The following is a 21,547-nucleotide window of genomic DNA, read 5'->3' on the forward strand; positions in this document are numbered from 1 at the left end:
TAACACCCCCTTGTGGACACTTTGTGCATGACACGCATACAGCACGTGCCCCCTTGTGGACACTATGTGCATGACACTCATAAAGCACGTGGTTTCAAAGAAATCGCAGTCGAGTTGGAGTACTGGCTGCACCCAAAACAAGCTCGACAAGGGTTGCCTCCCCTTGGCAGTAGAGTCCATCCATCCATCCAGTTTCGGCTTCGCTTCTTCTCAGAAGGATCATAGGGCCGTGCTGGAGCCTATCTCAGCCGACATTTTAGAGAGTAGGCGGGGGACACCCTGAACCGGTTGCCAGCCAATCGCAGGGCACACATTCGTTTCGTTTTAATCTGCTCAAAAATAAACATGAACATGAATGAAAGGGTGCAAAAATTCTTTTGAATGTCTGTTTATAAGGTGGTTTTATTCCGTTCACACACGCATACAAACTGCGCCTGACTTGAGTTTTCAAAATCACTTATTATGCATCCATCCATTTTCAAAAGAGCTTCTCCTGATCAGGGTAGCTGGGAGCAGGAGTCTATATTCGGTGGCATTGAGCAAAAAGCAGACTACACGCCGGATTGTTCGCCACTTAATTAAATGGCATATTTAAAGATAAACATTTAAACTCGCACCATCACTGATGGAAACTGAACCCGTCCTACCTGCAAAGAAGTCTGGTGAATGTACCACTACAGAGTGAGCTCACTCATTATTTATCCACCGATTTGTTTAATACACATCATTATTGCTTCAAGGTAACACTTTTTTAAAAGAAAATTCTCAATCCAGAACAGAATGAAACAAAAAAAAAAAAGATTGCGATAAATCCCAAGATAGAGATAAAATGACGGAACATTCAACCAGCATTGCAAATCGGTTTCAAGTGTCTTACATTTGGAAAATCAAATATATTTACAAGGTAAAATTGTGAGTTCAATATGAAGTAGCTGCTTTAAGATTCCTTTCAAGGTTCCCACCAATTCATTATTAGTATTTAGTTTTGACAGTGATTTAAGCCAACGGGAAGCACAGTTGTATCAAATATTTATGCTGGATATATACACTGAAGAGAAAATGTAAAGCTTTTTGTCAGAGCAAACCCAAAAACGGCTGCCCAGCCGAATAATACCGTCTTGTCCTGTATCATGTTTGAGATGCGCTACCCACAAGGCACCAGTTTGATTGAGAAGCAGAACGCACATCGTGTCTAATACACATCTGAAATTCGGGATGGGGTGCCTACAATGCAAGAATACATTCTCCTTCAATCAAATTCAATGATTTGATTGAATTCTCATTTGCCAACGCTTAGTTGGCAAATGAGAAGGGAACAATTTGGAGACTACCAACATTTTCAAGTCCAGATGAGTTGCATCTTTTGGTGCAATCAACTGATCTGATTGGATATGATTTGCACCGAGCTTCTTATGTCTGGATCGATATTGTACGACCACAGTCGCAGTGTCGTCTCGCATGCAGCACAAAGTACAGCCTTTTCTTATGTCAATATGTGCCAAGAGAAGGACACAAATGCTGATGTGGACGTCCATGTGGCGGTGAAGTCAAAGAATGAGTCTTCCCAAGAGATGATGGTTGGAAAAGTTGCCTTTGGTGATCTTCACGGTGAGATGACCTGTAATCACATCAATCACAAAGGGTTAAAAAAAAGGAGGAAAAAGATTACATTGTAGTCACATCTAACCATTCATTTTAAATGATCTGCTCCCATAAAAATGTTGAAATGTTATTTTTACTTTCATGCATGTCCCAAAATATAGCAAACACCTCAGCAAATTTAAAGTCCAATCTGATTGAATAAAAAGTAATTACCAGTAAACTGCTGACCTTATTCCTCTCTATCCAAAAAGAACAGACGTCTAGCAGACAGGCTTCGTTTGTCCCTGACCTCTCCATCATCTTCACTAGCATCATAATCCAATCCATGTCACTCCAGATACCCTTCAAACACATCCAAGTCTGTGTCCGAGTCGTAGGGCAGGGATGCCGGGTCAGAAAGAACCCCGAGGTCCACCAGAGCCCGGTCCATATCCTCAGGCATAAATACTATCCCCACATTCAGGACGATGTACTCCATCAGAAAGGCGTAGTAGAGGATGAGGACGTTCACAAAGAATAGGCCCAGATAAAACATATAGGGGTGCTCGTCCAAAAGCGATTCTACTGAATCCAACTGGGCATAAATTGTGTGGATCATAGAGAAGAAAATCACGGTTTAGGCGATCCAGTGTTTGAGTGTCATGGATAAACAAGGTGAGAAGCTGACATCGATAGAAGTCTGCATGTCCGGTGAGCTTCGGAAGCACTTTTCGCCAGTCCCGACTCGAAAAAGTGATGTGTGCACTATAATAGCTGTACACTGACGAAGGAAAAAGGTAATAAAAGGTGCGCACAAAAGAGTCTCGCGTGCATGCCTAATAATAGTGCACTAGCAGTATCACAAAATATCCAAGTAGATCACTGGTAAGATTCTTGACATTGGGAGCCTGGCTTTGCGGAATTCAAGCCATGCCAAGTGGCCACGCGTAGCTAAAAACAGTCTCGCGCAACGTCAGCAAAGACAGAAACCCAAACAGAATACATGTAATATTTCTATATGTAGATTCGTACCACGAAAACGAGCACTACCCACAGACACACGACTCCGTTTTAACGCCCACACGTTTTATACCAACAGTTACCAACTGCATCAAAACATTGCGGACTGCATAATACACGTCATTGATCAACGTCATCTCTAGTCGACGTCTTCATGAAATGACGACTTCGAGGAATGAACTTTTTTTTAATTTTTCAATTCCTCCACGATTCGTCAGTCGGATTATTGGATCGAGGCCAGAAAATGTAGCAAATAAAGAAATGAGTTAAATTTCGTTTTCTGATTTGGTCTCCTGTCGTACGTTACAAGTTTGTTTGAAACAAAAAAAACTACATTTCCCAAACGTCCCATTGTCGACCACGATTACGTAACGAGTCCTCGCTCCTCCCGTCTCAACCTATCAACGACTGTTTGCGAAGTGGCTAGCTCCACCGAAAGTGGGTGTTATGGACAGATGCAGCCGCTAACATCAGCGAAATAAGACGCCTGTCAAATTATCAATCTCTTTACAACCGCAGCCATGTTTGGCAGGTCACGGAGCTGGGTTGGGGGACAGGGGAAATCGAAAAATATCCATTCCTTGGATCATTTAAAGTGAGTAGCTTGCATGAACACCTAAATGCTAATGTTAGCTTTAACGTGAATTGGAATACAGTACAGAAATAGCTCTTTAGTTTCTAGCGTCAGTATTTCCTAATCTGGCTGCATTTGTAATGTAAATATTTTTAAGGGGGGAGCACGTGTGCACGTTTATACTTAAGCTGTCTTTTGTTGAACGAATTCTCCTTGCCGCTTAGACGAATATTGTCAATTTAAATGGTGTTGGAAGTGAACCTTGACACCTTGTGACCAAAGTCCAGGTTTACCAATTAAAAGTACCATTGTTGTATTTTTTGCTTTATCAAGATCAGACTCTACTCTGTTTCACTCATACTGAATGTATATTATGTTACCCTAAGGTACATGTACCACGTCTTGACCAAAAACACTACAGTGACAGACCACAACCGCAACCTCCTGGTGGAGACGATACGTTCCATCACAGAGATCCTCATCTGGGGGGACCAGAATGACAGCTCTGTATTTGAGTAAGCCACATTCATCATCCCACTATAAATGACACGCAACCGCTGCATGAGCACTTCACTTCCAATAGCTTTGATTTTTTTTTTTTTTTTGTGATCGTTGACAGCAGATGTGTTCCCTTGCATTAATTGACAATCTTCTTGGAATTTTAGCTTCTTTCTAGAAAAGAACATGTTTGCCTTCTTCCTGAACATCCTGCGGCAGAAATCTGGGCGCTATGTGTGTGTTCAGCTTCTCCAGACTCTTAACATACTCTTTGAGAACATCAGACATGAAACATCTTTGTGTAAGTGTTTACATCTCAAGCCAAAGTACCGAAATAGAGTTACTTTCTAATAGCACAAAATATAAAATACCACATCCACAAAATTGTTGTTGAAAATATCAATTCTCCTCTCTTCTGTGCAGATTACTTACTATCCAACAACCACGTGAACTCGATCATCGTTCACAAGTTTGACTTTTCAGATGAGGAGATCATGGCCTACTATATCTCCTTCCTCAAGACACTGTCGCTCAAACTCAACAATCACACGGTGCACTTCTTCTACAACGAGGTGAGGCTACATGTCTTGCAATTTAGCCATTGCCAATCGACAGAGTGGCATAAACTGGTTTCATTGCTTAGTCTCCCCCCCCCCCCCCAATCCAGGAATCTGCAGAGAAAAAGTGTTGATTCCGGATTCTGTGAAGAGCAAATGTTGATTCACTGAAGGTGCTCTCGGGGGTATTTAAAAAAAAAAAAGAAAAAAGACCAGCCTATGTTGACGCAGGAAAGTTATTAGTGTGTTGTCAACATCAACTGTACCGAAAGTGAACATTGAAGGACGATTGTACTGTCTCAAGTGACATCAGGGTCAAATCTTATTTGTGTTTTGGCTGGCTACTTTCACATGTTGACATACTCACTCATGCTAACATTTATCTTTACCACCGTTGTCTTGTAATTTGAATCTAAACCGGTTTGGCTGTGATCATCAGGGTTGAATTTTTCTGTTCAGCTCACTCATCTTCTAGTTCTGCTCTGTTTCCTTTAAATGCGCAGAACACTTTTTTCAACCCGAAGGGCAAGGGAACATTTGTTTGGCTATTCCTAATATTTTCCAATACCTTATTTTCTATAAATTAACTGCTCAACAACTACAATAGTACCATAAATTGTCCCCCCCCCCCACCCCCCACTTCAGAATTTATTGTGTCCACTGTCTCTCGCTTTGTGGAGCAAGCGGTACCTTGCTCACTGTCGCCCCTCTCTATGTCTCCCACATACAGCACACAAATGACTTCGCCCTGTACACCGAGGCCATAAAATTCTTCAACCACCCGGAAAGCATGGTCCGCATCGCAGTCCGCACCATCACCCTCAACGTGTACAAAGGTGAAGTTCAACAACCTGCACGTGTCCTTCCTCATTAGACCGGTCAACACATTTTTACAAAATTTGCTCATCTGAGATGCGAGTTAACTTTGCTAAATGAATTTTTTTTTCACTTTTAGAGAAAGGACCGCAACACATCCTTTCTCTATATGCACCGTTTTTAGGCTTCAAATGAAATGTTATTATGTGGAACAATAAGTGCTTTTTTTGCAGTCGGGATATATTGTTTGCAGTTTTGATGTAAAACAACTAATTTAGTGGTCCCTCCCATCCTCAACCCCTTCACAGCCGCCCCACTATTCACCGTAACACTGTTTGTTTGTCTCCCCTCGCCCCTTCCTTCTCAACAATCAAACCTCCTCTGCCAACTCCTTGTCTCTTTCCCCCCCCAACCCTCTGCGCGCTCCATCTGCCTAACTCCAGTTTCATGTAAGTTGGTTCCATTCATTCAGTCTTATTCTTGGGCTGGGTATTACTGAAGCTGCCTTTTCATGGGATTTTTGTCGATGCTTATCCAGGTCACATACTGACAAACGCAGTCACCTCAAAAACGCTGGGGAATCCATGTTCTCAAAGTTTTCCATGCGGCTCAATCGGATGCCCGACATTTCTATAAAAACAGATCTCGCCGCAGAACTCACATGTATGCTTTATTGATACCCATCCCAGTTGTATCTGTTTGAGTGTATTTGTGATTGATTTGATGTGATGTGATTTTTTATTATTATTATTTTTTTCGGAATAACAAAATTACCTCATTTTTACTGTGGCTAATTTTGACGTTTTCCTGTGCTTTGGCTCATTGAATTATTAAACCAATATCAGTGTTGTGTTAAGACGAAAGAGACAAAGAGAGTTTTTTTTTTGTGATAGGAGGTGCATTTATTTGAGCTTTTTTATTCTCAGTACATTTTCATGCCACTGTCGACTTTGTTTTACTTTTTGCAGTTACAAAATGTGCGTGTGGGTGTAAATTTGAAAGTGTGTGCATTTATTAGAAGCGTGCGATAACAAGTGATCTCCCTAATCCCCTGTGACTCTTTAGTGGACAACCAGCACATGCTGCACTACATCCGAGATAAGACAGCGGTGCCGTATTTCAGCAATTTAGTCTGGTTTATCGGCAGCCATGTCATTGAACTGGACAAATGTGTGCAGACAGATGAAGAGTAAGTGCTTACAGCGTCCTTATTCAATAACTCTTGGTAATTAGAGAGCTCTGTGTTATTATTTCTGGCCTCTAGGAGTCAGGTTTGTCCTTTGTTTGTAACCACCCAGAGGGACTTCTATTACAGCATTTGTAATGTGTTGACGTAATCGAATGATGCAGTTCAACTGCTTATGCTGCTTTAATTGTATTTATTTTTTGTATTAACGTGAACATAAAATGACAATCAAAAAGACATTTGAAACCAAAGTTAGTTTGTAAGATCTGACTTTAAAGTCAATACGCCAAATAGCCAATAGCCAAATTTTTCTGTTGTGTCTCAGGCACAAAAATCGAGGCAAGTTAAGTGACCTGGTAGCTGAGCACCTTGACCACCTCCACTACCTGAACGACATCCTCATCATTAACTGCGAATTCCTCAATGATGTTTTGACTGACCACCTCCTCAACCGCTTGTTCTTACCTCTTTATGTGTTCTCATTGGTCAGCCAAGAAACGGTAAGCGGGCTCAGAATTGCCGGACAAATCGGGAGAAATCGGCTTCTGTGACGTCAAGTGACTTTTACTTAACGTCTTTTTGTTTTGTTTTTTTAGCATGAAGAGCGAAAAATCAACCCTCAGGTGTCCCTCTACTTGCTGTCACAAGTAGGCAACGCATACACAACAGCGAACTAAAAATGCATGCCGTAGTTGAAGATGAGATGAATGCATCCCACGGTATATTCTCAGTTTTGTCTCGTATTCAAAAGTTAATCATTGTGTCAGCGCACTCCTCTGCAATTCTTATCTGATCTTCTCCAGATCCTCTGTTGTTACTGTCATAGTGCCTTTTGAAGAACTCCAGACTGCCCCCCGGTGCCTGATATTTTGCTTTTGCTGCTTAATTCCGTGACAAAACACTTATACGATACAAACAGGCACACAATGATGAGGGTGATGAATAGTTTTCTTATTGCTTCCACTCATACAATGTTTTGATGAGTAGCTTCCGTGTTTTTTTGTTTTTTTTTGCAGGTATTTCTGATCATCCACTATCAACCCCTCGTCAACGCCCTGGCCGATGTCATTTTCAACGGAGACCTGTCTGTCTTCATCCCTCAGACAGGCCTTCACAATGCACAAAAGAATCCAGTAAGTCGTGGGCTTTTTTAAATTTGCAAGACGCACCATCCCACATGGTAAATACTCAAATAGCAAGAAGGTCAGAACAGTTCCAGGAGTAAGACCACCACCACGGCCCAAGACCTTGGTACTCCAATGGCCAGAATGCCGGCCGTCTACCACGGATCAATTATTCGACACAAATGCCAGTGAAAACTGAAATGCAAGATCTAATAACCACCAACGTGCGTTACGCAGTCATCAACGTCGTCGTGACTAGTCGACTAATAAACTTGACATTGTAGAAAAGTAATTTCTTAAGTGCTTTCCCTTCAAAAGGTCGGGAGGGAACGTTACAAAAATGTCAAGGGTGTATTCGCTTTTAGCAGACACGGCAAGTCCTCTTTCTTTTCCATTTTCTATACCGCCCGCTTACTTTCCCCATCTAATTTCTCTCCTCTCTCCCTTTTCAAATTTAGATTCCCCCCACACCTGCCCCCATTTTCTTTGGTTTTGACCATCTGCCTTAGTTGTCGGGTGGGCGTCAGCAAAGTAGAGTGAGCATTTCTGAGAACGTTTGCGGTTGTTCTCTGCTCTAGCTTTGTGTTTTTCAGAAGCAGCCTACCTTTTCAGTGAATGCCAGCAGTGGTGTGACCTCGTATAAAATTATGTTGGTTGAGAAGACCACAAGAAAGAGCCTCTGCACTCAGACATGTCTGCCAATTTGTTTTTTTCAATACGAGGAGCGTGTCTTTTATAGCATGCTTCAGTTTCAAAACAACCTGAATGTTAAATATGTCGAACCTTTTGGGAGGGTGCGGATGCTTTTTTGCGGGGTTAACCGTTAAGTTCATCTTGCGGTGCTCTTGTGTTATGTTATGTCACAGAAGGAGGAACCTTTTTTTGTCACCCAGTGTGCGCTCATTCTGTATTTGTGCCACGTGGGGACCAGAAAGTGTGGGTGGGTCGGTGTAGCTTTTAATGTACCTTGGCCTCCATTCATTTCTCAGCAGCGTCTCGAACGCGTGAGCGGTTTACCAGAACATACCGGTAGTCATCTAAGAGGTGTTGCACACTCGCCCCCCTCAAAGATATTTGCCTGTGGTTTCTGTGCGCGCTGCATGAAATTGCTTCCAACAAAAACACACTCGATTTTTTTTTTCACCCCCCTCATGCTAACACTGAAAGTGCTCTCACAAGTCTCCAATCTTTTCACAACCAAGTCAGGATGTGTCACCTCTTAACACATGGACAATGATGGGAAAGAGAGAGAGGGTCAAGACAGTGTTTATAAAATATTGTAATTCTCCACTAATCTGGCCAAACACATTTTGCTGTTTGACTTTTTTTTTTTTCAAAGTAAAAAAAAAGAAAAATCCCATTTGATATTCGATTGTAGCCGAGCTGTGACGTAAATCGCCTTATAATATGCAGCACCTGAATAATATACTGTTTTTTTTGGGGGGGGGTTGTTTGTTTGTTTTTGAAAAACATTTTTGTTTGAAAGCATTCGGGAAACGACTCCTTCCCAGGTCGTGAGTACGCGGAGGAACTCTAACTATGCCTGTTCTTGTTATGCATTCTCATGGGAGGTGTCAACATACACACACACATAGAGACACGTGTGTGTGTGTTGTGTGTGTGTGTGCTTGTGGTTTGTACACGTGAAGTAAAGAAGCCAAGTTTCAGTTTGAGTTAGCGGTACTTGTTTTGTTTTGTACCACAAAGGCACTCTTAAAAGAGAGAGAGAATGAGGAAAAACTCTCTCAGGATTTAGTGGGTGAATTATGATATCTGTATTCTTATTCGGCTCAAGTGATTGACATCTTTGTTGGGCCTTATTTTATTTCTTTATTTCTGAAAATACCTGGCTTCATTATGCGGTCATAATGGTCAGTTCATCCTTAACCGATGAGTGTGTCACTTTTCTCATTTATGAGTATGATTTTTATCATCTTTGAGGTTATTGCCATCATTACTCAGTTTTACTGTAAGACCCGGTTTTTATCCCCTTTGGCCAATTTCTTATCTGACACACCAGCTGTTTCCTCTGCGAGTGTGCATCTGTGGTTGGGTCTGGTATGTCTCTGCTTCAGTGATGTAGCGTGAAAGAGTAAACTGACTCGGATCAACCTGACACATCAGTACCAATTTACTGTAAGAGACAGTGTGTGTCGGTGAGTAAGTGTGGTGTGTGTGGTCTTCTAGCGCCGCTATCTTGGTAACCGCTTTCCAGCAAAGTGTCGTTATTGCATATTGCTTTTCGGAAAAAGTTCTTCCTCTCGGGTTGAAAAGTGCTTACCGTACTCACGCCTAAAACTTACACGTAGTTTATCATAAGCTATACCTCATTTAAGATTGACATGAGCTCACAATCATTGTTTGTCCTACTGTGTATTTAACATAATATACCGATACCCATGTATGGATTTCAGGCTAGTTCCGGAGGGGTGCGTCGCTTTACCAAGCCACCGGAATCTTTGGAGCGCTTGCTGGAGCTCTCCCGCCACCGTGGCCGCAAGAGAACCCAGAAGAGGCCAAACTACAAGAACCTAGGCGAGGAGGATGACGACGGGGCCGCCAGGGGAGGAGGAGGAGGAGGGAGCAGCAGTAGCCGGGAAGGGGCAGATGAGGGCTGGGACGATAGCGGCCGAGGAGGCGAGGGAGGCCGAGAGAGGGAAAAGGGAAAAGGTACCGAGATTTTAGGAACAGGTGGGAGTACAAAGGGGAGCAGAGCGAGTGTGGAGACGGCGGAAGGTGAGTGTGAGTGCAGGATTGTTTGCGTTTGTTCAACCCCATTAGTCTGCCATGGTGTACCCCATTCTATCTGAAAGCAACCTCTCCAAACGAAAAAGAGAAACAAGCTCCAATATCAACGTTGTCCCGCTCCCGAAAGGTAGCCAGCAGTGCAAGTCCATATAAGGACAAAAGACTTCAGAATCTCCAGAAAATTTCTCTTTGCCTAGTTTTGAGATGAAGCCTTCCTGCCTTCCCTCTTCGGCACATTGTAATTTCCCCATGGTGGCCACTGATCACACATCAACTCCTTCTCATTGGAAGTCAACTGTCCATTTCCGCCATGACATACCATCCATCCTGTGCTCCTCACCCGTCCGCCCGTCTTACTCTCGCTCTGTGTGCATGTGTTTGTTTTCGGTCAAATGCCTAAACAATGGAACCTCTGAAGTTCAACGATGATCCACTGCAACCTTGCGAGACACCGGAAACAATTTTTTCCAGTGGATAATAAGCCGTTCTGTAATCTTACCTGGTTATGAGTCAATCACCAAACACTGAAATACCGGTACTGCGAAACCTGAGCTACAATATTGTGAGTTTTTACAGCATCACCTACAAACAATAAAACACAGAATAAATCCAGAATCCACAGGTGCCGCAAAAAAAAAAGAGGTTTCATTGTTTAGTGTCCTTCTTCACTTGACCGTCAACTGACAAAATCCATCTTTGCGGTTTCAAATCAAATTCACTGTATATTCATCTGGAGGTCCAGAGATTTATTTTGCCAATGTTAAGATGGCAAATGAAGTGATTATCAGTCAAGTGAAAAGGGAAATTCCTTCCGACTGTTTTTGGAGCTTTTGATTTCATGACAACTTAATAAACGTCACCGTGCATACTATGAAGCCGTCAACAAAACGTGTGTGTTTGTACTGCCAGAAATAGAAATGGTGGTGATGGAGACTTGTAAGGTGTCTGAGTTGACCGAGCAAAACATCACGGATGAAGAGAAGACCGCGGCGGCAACTCGCACACACACGCAGAGAAGCAGGTACCTTTTCACATGCTCGTTTGCCAAATGCGATCCGCAAGTACACGAGTATCGAATGTACTCCTGTCTCATTCTGCAGGCCTTTCTTAGAAATGGTGTACAGTGCCCTGGACTGCACCAATGACGACTACCACGCCCTGTTTGTCCTCTGCCTGCTCTATGCCGTTTCACACAGCAAAGGTTTTATTTATCGACTTTATTTCCCAGTCCTCATCTTTTCCTCATCCAATTCTTTCCTATCTTACTTACCGCCCCCCGAATCTTTCCTTAGGTATAAACGGTGACCTTCTGGAGCGACTGCAGTTGCCGGTCCCTGACCAGGAAAGAAGCTCGTACAGTTTGGTACTTGCCGAGAGGTTGATCAGAGTCATGAGCCAGGCAGCGCAACCAGGTAACATACACGTTGTCGTTCTTGCACATGTGACATGCTTTCTTTCTGAACGCGGGCTCGCGATTCATTTATGTGCTGCGTCTGTGCTTAGACGGTCGAGTTCGTCTCGCGACTCTGGAGCTCAGCTGCCTTTTGTTAAAGCAGTCGGTGTTGTCTGGAAGTCCGTGCATCATCAAAGATGTTCATCTGGCCTGCCTGGAGGTATGACACACCAGATGTTCCTGTCTCGGTGTAATATATAAATGCACATCATAGATTATGGACTAAAATAACAAAAGATGTGTCACTAAGACGGTATTTTGTTGTGTTTATTATTATATCGCCGTTTCAGTCCTCTACAAATATCAACATCCCACTTCACCTGCCATTCTCAGCACTTACAAATTCTTCATCTGTTTTTAAATTAAACCCCCCCCCCCACCCCCCGCCCTTCTTATTTTCCATACTTTCGCTTAAAAAAAATAAAAATGCAGGTGTGTTCCTGCTTGTGCCAGCTGTATTGTTTTTCATCAGTGGTTCATTAAATCTAATTTAATAGTCTGATAATTAAACGGCACACACAATAGTCAGTCGACTCTCAGCAAGAGTGTCGTTAAATATCTAACGGTCAGAAATCATTAATCCACGTCTTACTTCCGCCACTATTACATCGCAGTTTTACAGTTTGAGAGAGAGAGACTCCACTCTCCAATAAAATTAGAAGTACTTTACAATCAGTATTTATCTAACGACATGACCAAAATATACACGCTGCAATACTGAAAGCGTGGCAGCCAAGACGCATTCTATGAAATGGAAATGGTAGACTGCTGGAAATACTGGACACTTTGGATGAAGTTGTAAATGTAGGTCAGTGCTTCTCGTAGCGTTTAGGCCTTGCTGGCCCTGACCACTGCGTTGAATGCATCATGACACGCTTTTCTAGTGCAAAGATAAATTGGCCCCGTCGTTGCATAAAGATGGCGATCTGTGAGACATCTTGAAAGCGGGATTTTTCTCAGAGTTAACTCTGCTCTACCATTTCAAAATGTCAGCGCATTTATGCAACATTCATTTCCTGTGATTTCCGATTGATTTTGGAAATAATCTCTCCGTACGCGAAAGGGTGGGTCTTCAACGCTGAGCAAAGTGTGGAGTTTTCAAAAAGGGTAGAGTGACTACTTAAGTTGATGCTGTTCACTCGACTAATGACTTGTACCTCCCCATCAAAATCGATTCCTGTGTGAAGTACTTTGTCCTCATTGATTTTAATCTGAAATGACTCTTCAAGCTTTCGGCAATGTGAATGAAACTCAATGATTGCACAACAGGTCATGTTTGAAGCCTCCGAAGACTGTTTTGTGACACGTGTGATATCGGATGTGTGGAAATGCAAAAAAAAAAAAAAAAAAAATCCAATTGTGGTCAAACGCGTTGCATCTGTCATCCCGTGAAAAGTGTAGCAGCACACACGCACGCACACAAATAAATCTGATTGGTGAAGCTGCTGATTTCCAGCGATAACAGTGGACGCTTATTGTATTCTATTCATCTTTATTTTTAATATTTGTACATTTGAAGTGGAATGAATTTTTATACCCGCTCAATTATGCTAGCAATATGAATAGGCGCTGTACCGGTAAGCATGTTTTTAGCATGATTGACAACAAAAACTGTTGACTTGACTTGACATGCCCTGTGTATCATGTCCACAGGGGGCGAGAGAGGAAAGCTTGCACTTACTGCGGCGATTTTACAAGGTAACTATGCAACCGCAAACACACGGAAACACCATCGACCGATGCACTCTGATTGCCGAGCATTGAACTATACTGTTGACATTGCTCATTTTACAATCAAAGGATTACATAACCGCTGCTCAACCCGTATTGTTTTGTTTTTTGTTAGTGTAAAGTGTCCTTAGGTGTCTTGAAAGGCCCTTATAAATAAAATGTATTATTATTATTATTATGAAATCTTATTATACGTAACTGATTGCAGTTACATATAACCCCCTGATGTTAGCAGCTTATCGCAGGGCAGTAAATGTTATTGGTGTTGAGTTTATACACTCAACGACTTTTACTTTCTCTGCCCTGATTGCTTTCTGTTTTGGTCTCAGTCACCACGGTTGTATTATTGTATGACACAAAAATCTAGTTGACAGTTTCATTTTCTCTTAACTTTTTTTTTTGCCTCTCACACATTCGGATTGTATTTAGGGAATTATAAGATCATCTGAAATGCTTTCTGTCTTCAAAACCGGCGCCCCTGTTTTCTGCGTTTGCTTGAGTCACGTTCGCAAGCTGAGCCCTTAGGCACCGTGATGTCATTTCCAATCAATATCAAAACAACCCTCCCTGAAATGGACGACAAAAAGTGGATTTAGCTGCTTAATTCAGATTCCACAAACACATTGTGAAAAACAATGCTGTGTTTTGACAAGTGGGGCTGCTTAGAACATATTGTTGTCGAGATATTTGTGACTTGGCCTTCCCTTTAAACGTACACATGACAGCACATATAGTGATTACTTTTTTTTCCATCCGATTCATCAATTCATCTAAAGAATAATTTTGTAGATTAATTGATTTTAAAAATGATTGCTTATGAGCAGCTATACAATTGAAAAATGTGCAGCAATTTTATGTGGTAAATATTCTCTCTTACTTACTCTACAATTTCTACCACCAAGTAGGAGGCACCCGAGCATGAATTATGAACTGTAAATCCATCTTGAACAAACACCCTCATAGGAATCATCTCCAAATAGCCATTGTGGATGAAGGAAAAGAATTTTTGCGAAGGGCAGGGCTCCACCCCAGGCAATGCTTCCATTGTTGTGTGGAGACGAATGATGTATTTTAATGTCCGGCTTTTCAAGTATTTATGATCCTTTGAATTGCAGGGCGAGGAGATCTTTCTGGACATGTTTGAAGATGAATACAGGAGTATGACGGTGTGTTGGCCTTTCTTTTTCTTTTTCTTCCAAAACAAATGGCCTGCTGTTTGAGAGCTGCATTTTTGCTGTTCTTAAAGCGCGCCCGGTTGATGGTGCTTGATCATTTCAGAGTAAACCGTTGAACGTGGAGTATCTCATGATGGATGCCTCCATACTCTTGCCACCCACCGGCACACCTCTGACTGGCATCGACTTTGTCAAGAGGCTCCCTTGCGGGGACGTGGAGAAGACGCGGAGGGTATTGTCGAGTCGTATAAAATCTCTTTGTGTGCGTCTCTGAAATAAGATAATGCATGTCATGCTAACCCTTTCTTTTGTGTTTCTGTGGATCCCTCTCCCCAGGCCATACGGGTGTTTTTCATGCTGCGGTCACTATCGCTGCAGCTTCAAGGAGAACCGGAGACTCAGCTGCCGCTGACCAGATCTGAAGACCTTATTAAGACTGATGATGTCTTAGACCTCAGTAAGTTGCCTGTCCAAACACAACATTATATGCTAACAATATGACACATGGCGGTGGCTTCAATAGATACACCATCGCTTTCTTGCAAGATACTTTTCCAAAATATTCATCAGCATAACAAGAAAAGGTTTTGATTGACGCTGTTCGAGGTATTATGCCAAGAGTCTTTGCTATTGTAGTTTTCCAAAGCGCCATTGTCTTTGTAGAAGTCAAAATACCCAATGCGCCGAATTACAATAATGAAGCTCTAAAATAGCTCAGTGTGACAAAGTGAATGGCAGTCACTCACTTTAAGTGTCCAAAAAATGTAGAGTTAAAGCACCCTTGGTTTTACCTTTGTCAAAACCTGCGTTTCCCTTTTGTTGGATTTCTACCCTTAAAAACAAGGAATTGGAAGAAGCTCTTGGTAAAAAAAATAGATGACTGATCTGGAATGACTAAACAGTCTGGTAAGGTTTACATTTGGTGCATCAGTGAACACGTCTTCTATGCTGACTCAACAACAAATTTCAAACTTCGTGGAAAGCTTTGCTCAATGATTACTAATGCAAACATGCAAAAAGTGGCCTGTTGCAATTGCAACACAATTATCTAGAGTTTATCTTCAATTCGCATGAAACGTCCTGAGTAGCTCAGCGTCACTCAGATATTTATTTTTTACTGGCAGGAATTGGCATATAAGTGTGTTGTTGACATCATAGTATTTTTTTTTATTTTTAAATAAAAGGAAGTAAGACTCTCGAGATGCGAACCCATCGTTCATCATTGCTGTGGAAATATTTTGTCCTTTCCAAGTGTGTGTCCGTAATACTGATTTCTGAGTCACTGTGCTAAACTTTTGCAGCAGGCGTGGGTGTCCAGCAAAATGAAACGCGTTTAAAATAGCCGCAAAGAAGGGTAAATCCCGAGATTTATTGATAGCAGCTGTTTTGAGTCGTTTTGCAAGAAGTGGCGTGCAAAAGGTGGGGCTGAGCGGGCCCACAGCCCGCAGAATGGCCAACGTAGCCTCCATGCCATTTGTTATAATGACGTGTATATGGTGACGTAAACGAAATCGCCCTCCCCCAAAAAGTTAAAAAGGATGTGGGCAATTGCGCAATTCGGCTAACACTATCCTTATGTGTGTGTTTCAGATAACAGCGACTTAATCGCATGTATGGTGGTCAGTAAAGACGGCGGCCAGGCTCAAAGGTTCCTCGCCGTAGATGTTTATCAGATGAGTTTGGTTGAACCAGAAACCAAACGCCTCGGATGGGGTGTCGTCAAGTTTGCCGGCCTGTTGCAGGTTATTTTCATGTCTGTATATGTGTGTGTGCGTGTGTGTGGGAGCAAAAAAAAAAAAAAAACAAAGAAGTGAATGTCAAGCAATGAACCGTGAGACAGTCGGGGTATACTGCCCTCCGACTTCTTTCCAACTTACTTTCTTTGTTGGTTTGTATCGTCCGCCGGAACCTCATCAAATCCTTTTTCTCGCCCTTCCTCCCGCCACTAGGACATGCAGGTGTCTGGCGTGGAAGATGACAGCCGAGCTTTAAACATCATCATACACAAGCCCAGCTCCAACCCCCACGCCAAGCCGCTGCCGATCCTCCAGGCCAACTTCATCTTTGCCGACCACATCCGCTGCATCATCGCCAAGCAAAGACTCGCCAAAGGCCGCATCCAAGCACGACGCATGAAAATGCAGAGAATAGCAGGTGAGAAGGCGCAGACTTTAAATGTCGAGGCGGTACGCAGCTTGCTTTTCACGAGAATTCACACGGGGGCGTCAAGAAAGTCAAAGACAAACATTAAATGATCGCCATCTTTGAATATGAACAGAGATCAGCCAGTTCTAAATCAGGTTTGCAAACTTTTTGCTGTGCTTGCGACATTTACTGGGCACCAAAACTTTTTTTTTAATGGCTTAACAGCAGTCTGTTTTCATTGAGTCGCATCTTTCGTACCTGCCGCCACCACATTTGTAGTGGAGTTGCCGGACCTTTTTTCAATCCGTCACATCTCGCCACGCAGCTCTTTTGGACCTGCCCGTGCAGCCAAGTACGACGGATGTGCTGGGTTTCGGACAGACCGCCAACGCATCCCCCGGCGGTGTCCCTTTCCGTTTTTATGAGCAGTCGCGGCGAGCGCCCAATGATCCCACGGCCAGCAGAGCCGTCTTCGCCTCGGTTGATAAAGTCCCCGGTAAGATTGCGATTTTCCGCTTTGGTTTCATATTCGTCGGCCATCTGTGCGTTTCATGGCTATGCGCGTCGTCCACAGGCTTCGCGGTGGCTCACTGTGTCTCGCAGCACACCCCCTCTCCTCTCTCTTCCCCTTCAACTCCCTCCAGCGGGAGTGGAAGCACAGGACGATGCGACTCGGTGACGACGAGCACCATTTCAGCTCAAAGCCCTGCAGGTAGAGAACAGTCATGCATACACATTCCGTAGATATCTGTCTGTCTGTCTATCTATCTATCTATCTATCTATCTATCTATCTATCTATCTATCTATCTATCTATCTATCTATCTATCTATCTATCTATCTATCTATCTATCTATCTATCTATCTATCTATCTATCTATCTATCTATCTATCTATCTATCTATCTATCTATCTATCTATCTTTATCTATCTTTATCTATCTATCTATCTATCTTTATCTATCTATCTTTATCTATCTATCTATCTATCTTTATCTATCTTTATCTATCTATCTCTATCTCTATCTCTATCTCTATCTATCTATCTATCTATCTATCTATCTATCTCTCTATCTCTCTATCTCTATCTCTATCTCTATCTCTATCTATCTATCTATCTATCTATCTATCTATCTATCTATCTATCTATCTATCTATCTATCTATCTATCTATCTATCTATCTATCTATCTATCTATCTATCTATCTATCTATCTATCTATCTTTATCTATCTATCTTTATCTATCTATCTTTATCTATCTATCTCTATCTATCTCTATCTCTATCTCTATCTCTCTATCTATCTCTCTATCTCTCTATCTCTCTATCTCTATCTCTATCTCTATCTCTATCTATCTATCTATCTATCTATCTATCTATCTATCTATCTATCTATCTATCTATCTATCTATCTATCTATCTATCTATCTATCTATCTATCTATCTATCTATCTATCTATCTATCTATCTATCTATCTATCTATCTCTCTATCTCTCTATCTCTCTATCTCTCTATCTCTCTATCTCTCTATCTATCTCTCTATCTCTCTATCTCTCTATCTCTCTATCTCTCTATCTCTCTATCTCTCTATCTATCTCTCTATCTCTATCTCTAGAGAGAGAGAGAGCCAAAACCAAAACCTCTACACTACAATATAATTCGAAGCACCGTGCTGTACAATCACTGTTTATCCAACAACGTGACAAAAACATCCGCGCGACCGAAAGCGTGGCAGCCAAGACGCGTGATATGAAATGGAGAACGGAAGCAGGAAAAAGAAAGAATCATCAACGGAGCCGTCAACTCCAAAAAGTAAACGTTGGCTTTTTTTGCACCCCAAGATGACGGCACCTTCTTGGAGAGCACTCCTCCGTCCTCGTCGTGCGGAGAAGGCGAGGGAGGCGGCCCGCCGCCGCCGACTCTGGCCCCCAGCCTCACCCCGGCCTCCCAGCCCACAATCTCCCTCCTCACCGACGGCAACGGCGACACCCTGAGCGTGGAATCGCTGACGTTGCTGCCCCCCGCGGACTCGCCGCACCTCCACCCCTGCGCCAATCCCCTCGCCGCCCCCGCCTCCTTCCTCATGAGACTGGATGAGGACAGCGATGCCGAGAAAGATGAAAAAGCAAGGGAAAGTGAGCCCGAGGCCCAAGTCTCGCCGACGGAGCACCCCGAGACCGATGAGACGTTCAGGGCGGATCCGAATTTGGAAACGCTCATACCCACCCGTGACGCTGTCGAGGATCCGCTGGGGGAATATGAGCCAGAGGGGGAGGGCTCTGCGGGGAGAGACTCGCCTCAGCCGAATGAAGATGAAAAAGATGATGGCGACAAGCACACGGAAACACCTGACTCACCCGAATTAGACTAAAAACACATTTCCCACACATCCCGGACGACGGCGACATGTTGAACCGCCCGGCTCGGCTGCGGGCTGTTTGCACGCCGAGACCTGCTGGCGGCACGTGACGTCGAAACGGCCATTGAAGCCTTTCCATTTGCACACAAAGAAAACCTGTGGAAAAGACTCAGACTGACGGAACTGGTGGAAGACTCAAAGCACATTTGGGCTCATCGGTTTCTCATACCTGAGTTTGTGGCACGCATCAAAGCGTGTAACCAGCAGTTTGGTTTGTGTTTTTTTTTTTTTTAAACTCTTGATTGATGGCACTGTCACATGGGTTACTGCTGAGGTTTTCAAAGATCCGATCTATTTTGTATGTCTTATATTCACATCTGCCACTGTTTTTGGAGACTTAAACGCACGCTGCTGCACAAGCCTTTCATGCACTACTGTTTGTGTAAAAACTCCAAGGATCCGTTCATCATGGATGTACCGTATGTGTGCTACGTCTGGTTCATGTCTTAATAAGACGACCGTATGCGACGTTCTCTCATTATCTCCCACTCATGTTGTTGTACTTCTGCTTCAAAATGGCCCTCCAGTTCAAAGTCAGAGTCGGTTAAAAAAAAAAAAAAAAAAATCCCGGCCTCTTCCTGGAATCTGTTACCCTTTCCAAGTTTTTGGGGAACCGCTCCAGGCGCTGGAGAGCGCATTATCACGCACATCTGCAAAGGTCATCTTCAGCTCCAGATTCTTCCTTGTCATGTGCTTTATTTGGAAGGCTGCTGGCAGAATAAGATGATACGCAGCAGCCTGTTCGGCATCATGTGAAAGAGCACGGCTGGCGATAACGCGTCGCCGCACACCACTTGAATCATTCAAATAAGCTTTTTTTGTCCAACCTGGTGTCACATGAAGCCAACTTTGAGTCCTCACGCTCGCGCTGATTCACCAACAAATAAGGATGGCAAGAATATCTTAAGTCTTATCACCCTCCGCCCCCAAAAAACATTACCACAAAACAAAAGATATGCTCATCACCAGACCTTTTGGAGTGGCTCGCAACATCCTCATGATTTAATATAACAGCTCGAGTATTTTGCCGAGCATCTCTTTACAACGGCAATAAACCGAAATTTTTTGTCAAGGTCAAAAACGAATGTAACGTACAACTTGACCCTCCCTGCGGCGTTAACTTGGGTGTCTTTAGTGTGTTTTAATTTAATTAGAAATGGAGAAATTGAAAGCAATACGCTCTCTCCCCGCTCATCTTGCCGCTGTAAATAGCACCGGAGTGATCATGAGAGTATGCTTGGATAAATGACAAAAAAAGAAAAGCATTTGAACTGGATGCTCCGGAGGCCCTTTTTGTTCTCCATCTTGGCGATGTGTCGCCTTGACAACGTCGACCCGAAACGGCCACGACGAGCTGCCATTATTTTCGTCATCTGATTGTAGCGTGCGCGCGCGCTGTAAAAAATGCTTTTGCCTTTTAAACATGTAAGTATTGTTGATGACTTTGAAAACAGAGGAATAAATTAAGAGCTGCAATAAATTATTCTACCTAACGACCCTGAGACGGCCGCGTGGTTATTCGTAGACGAAAAGACTCCAAAAATTTGTGCAAGAGTTGACAAATGTGTTTCCTAATCAGATCGTTCTTCCTGTCTTCAAGGAAGTCCGTGTGTGTGCACGTGTGAATGTCTTTCGGGAACTCCGATGACGTGTCAACGTGCGTGCCAATCTGTACTACGTTACTGTGGAGTCACCGTGAGACTGAAGTTTTGACTGCGCAAATTCCAAATAGTTAAGGGAACAGATGAGCAAAAAGAATGGGAAAAAAAACTACAAGTTGGCCTCAGCTGAAATGAGACAGAATTCGTTCATGTACCAAACCTGTGGGGGGGTACAAGGTGTCCCATTTCTTTTTTTTTTTTTTTTTTGGCTCATTGAGTGTCAAGTTCAGTGCTGCCAGCACAGAACATCATGTTCTCTGAAAGATCATCGATGAGATTCTAAGATTCTATTCAAGGTGTCCTTTTTCAGTCTTAACTCTACCAAGTAGATCAAGCAACGGCAAAATGACTGAACAAGCTTCTCAAAAATGCAGCGTGACATTTCATTGGCAGATTTCTCATCTCTTGATCTGCTCGTTGGTGGGAGTGCTGTATTGTACAGTGTCATAGATAACTTTGCCAAACCCTGCATGGTGTTGTTTTCCCTGCATCCTTTGTGATGAACAGCACAATGGGCGTTGTTATCTTTGCCGATCCTTTTAGTTACACTGAAGTCTAGACAAGTCTCCATGGATGAGTCAGACGACAGTTTTCATGTGGGACGCGGAATTATATCCGGTGGTATCAAATTCATTTGAATTCAAAAAAAGTGTTCAGCCAAATTTGATATCCAGTGGGCCAGATGAGCATGCCGGTGGCTTAATACTTAATAGGTCAAAATATTTCCACATTTTTGGTGTAACTCATCCCAAGTACATTCTGAAATTAATCGCATTTCTTGTAGTTGAATAAGAAATGTCTTTATAAACTGAGCTTAGGTTTTTGGGGTTTTTTTTAAATCAAATCCTGACTACGGAGTA

At 42.9% G+C, this 21,547-nt stretch overlaps 2 protein-coding genes across 4 annotated transcripts; one reads left to right on the forward strand and one right to left on the reverse strand.

The window, feature by feature from the left end:
• Positions 1-372: 372 nt before the first annotated feature.
• Positions 373-2,748, reverse strand: dexi (Dexi homolog (mouse)). 2 transcript variants are annotated; one of them, XM_052049276.1, is made up of 2 exons: positions 1,831-2,748; positions 373-1,618 (listed from the first exon to the last, which is right to left on the reverse strand). In XM_052049276.1, the coding sequence occupies exon 1, from the start codon at positions 2,198-2,200 to the stop codon at positions 1,931-1,933; it is 270 nt and encodes an 89-aa protein (XP_051905236.1). In that variant the 5' UTR covers positions 2,201-2,748; the 3' UTR covers positions 373-1,618; positions 1,831-1,930. The 2 variants fall into 2 exon arrangements, with proteins under 2 accessions (XP_051905236.1, XP_051905235.1); XM_052049275.1 differs by having other exon boundaries at positions 1,816-2,748.
• Positions 2,749-2,979: 231 nt separating this feature from the next.
• clec16a (C-type lectin domain containing 16A) lies at positions 2,980-20,520 on the forward strand. Of its 2 annotated transcripts, none has more exons than XM_052049232.1 (23): positions 2,980-3,196; positions 3,562-3,690; positions 3,841-3,974; positions 4,097-4,245; positions 4,961-5,066; positions 6,112-6,235; positions 6,558-6,732; positions 6,829-6,879; positions 7,249-7,365; positions 9,771-10,092; positions 11,014-11,125; positions 11,205-11,305; positions 11,397-11,516; positions 11,608-11,717; positions 13,211-13,255; positions 14,404-14,454; positions 14,567-14,695; positions 14,800-14,920; positions 16,054-16,205; positions 16,413-16,617; positions 16,934-17,104; positions 17,183-17,320; positions 18,449-20,520. In XM_052049232.1, exons 1-23 carry the CDS (start codon positions 3,123-3,125, stop codon positions 18,976-18,978), a joined length of 3,366 nt encoding a protein of 1,121 aa, XP_051905192.1. In that variant the 5' UTR covers positions 2,980-3,122; the 3' UTR covers positions 18,979-20,520. The 2 variants fall into 2 exon arrangements, with proteins under 2 accessions (XP_051905192.1, XP_051905193.1); XM_052049233.1 differs by having other exon boundaries at positions 9,771-10,026.
• Positions 20,521-21,547: the final 1,027 nt, after the last annotated feature.

The sequence above is a fragment of the Hippocampus zosterae genome, chromosome 17 (assembly GCF_025434085.1).
Source record: "Hippocampus zosterae strain Florida chromosome 17, ASM2543408v3, whole genome shotgun sequence".
NCBI classification, from domain to species: domain Eukaryota; kingdom Metazoa; phylum Chordata; class Actinopteri; order Syngnathiformes; family Syngnathidae; genus Hippocampus; species Hippocampus zosterae.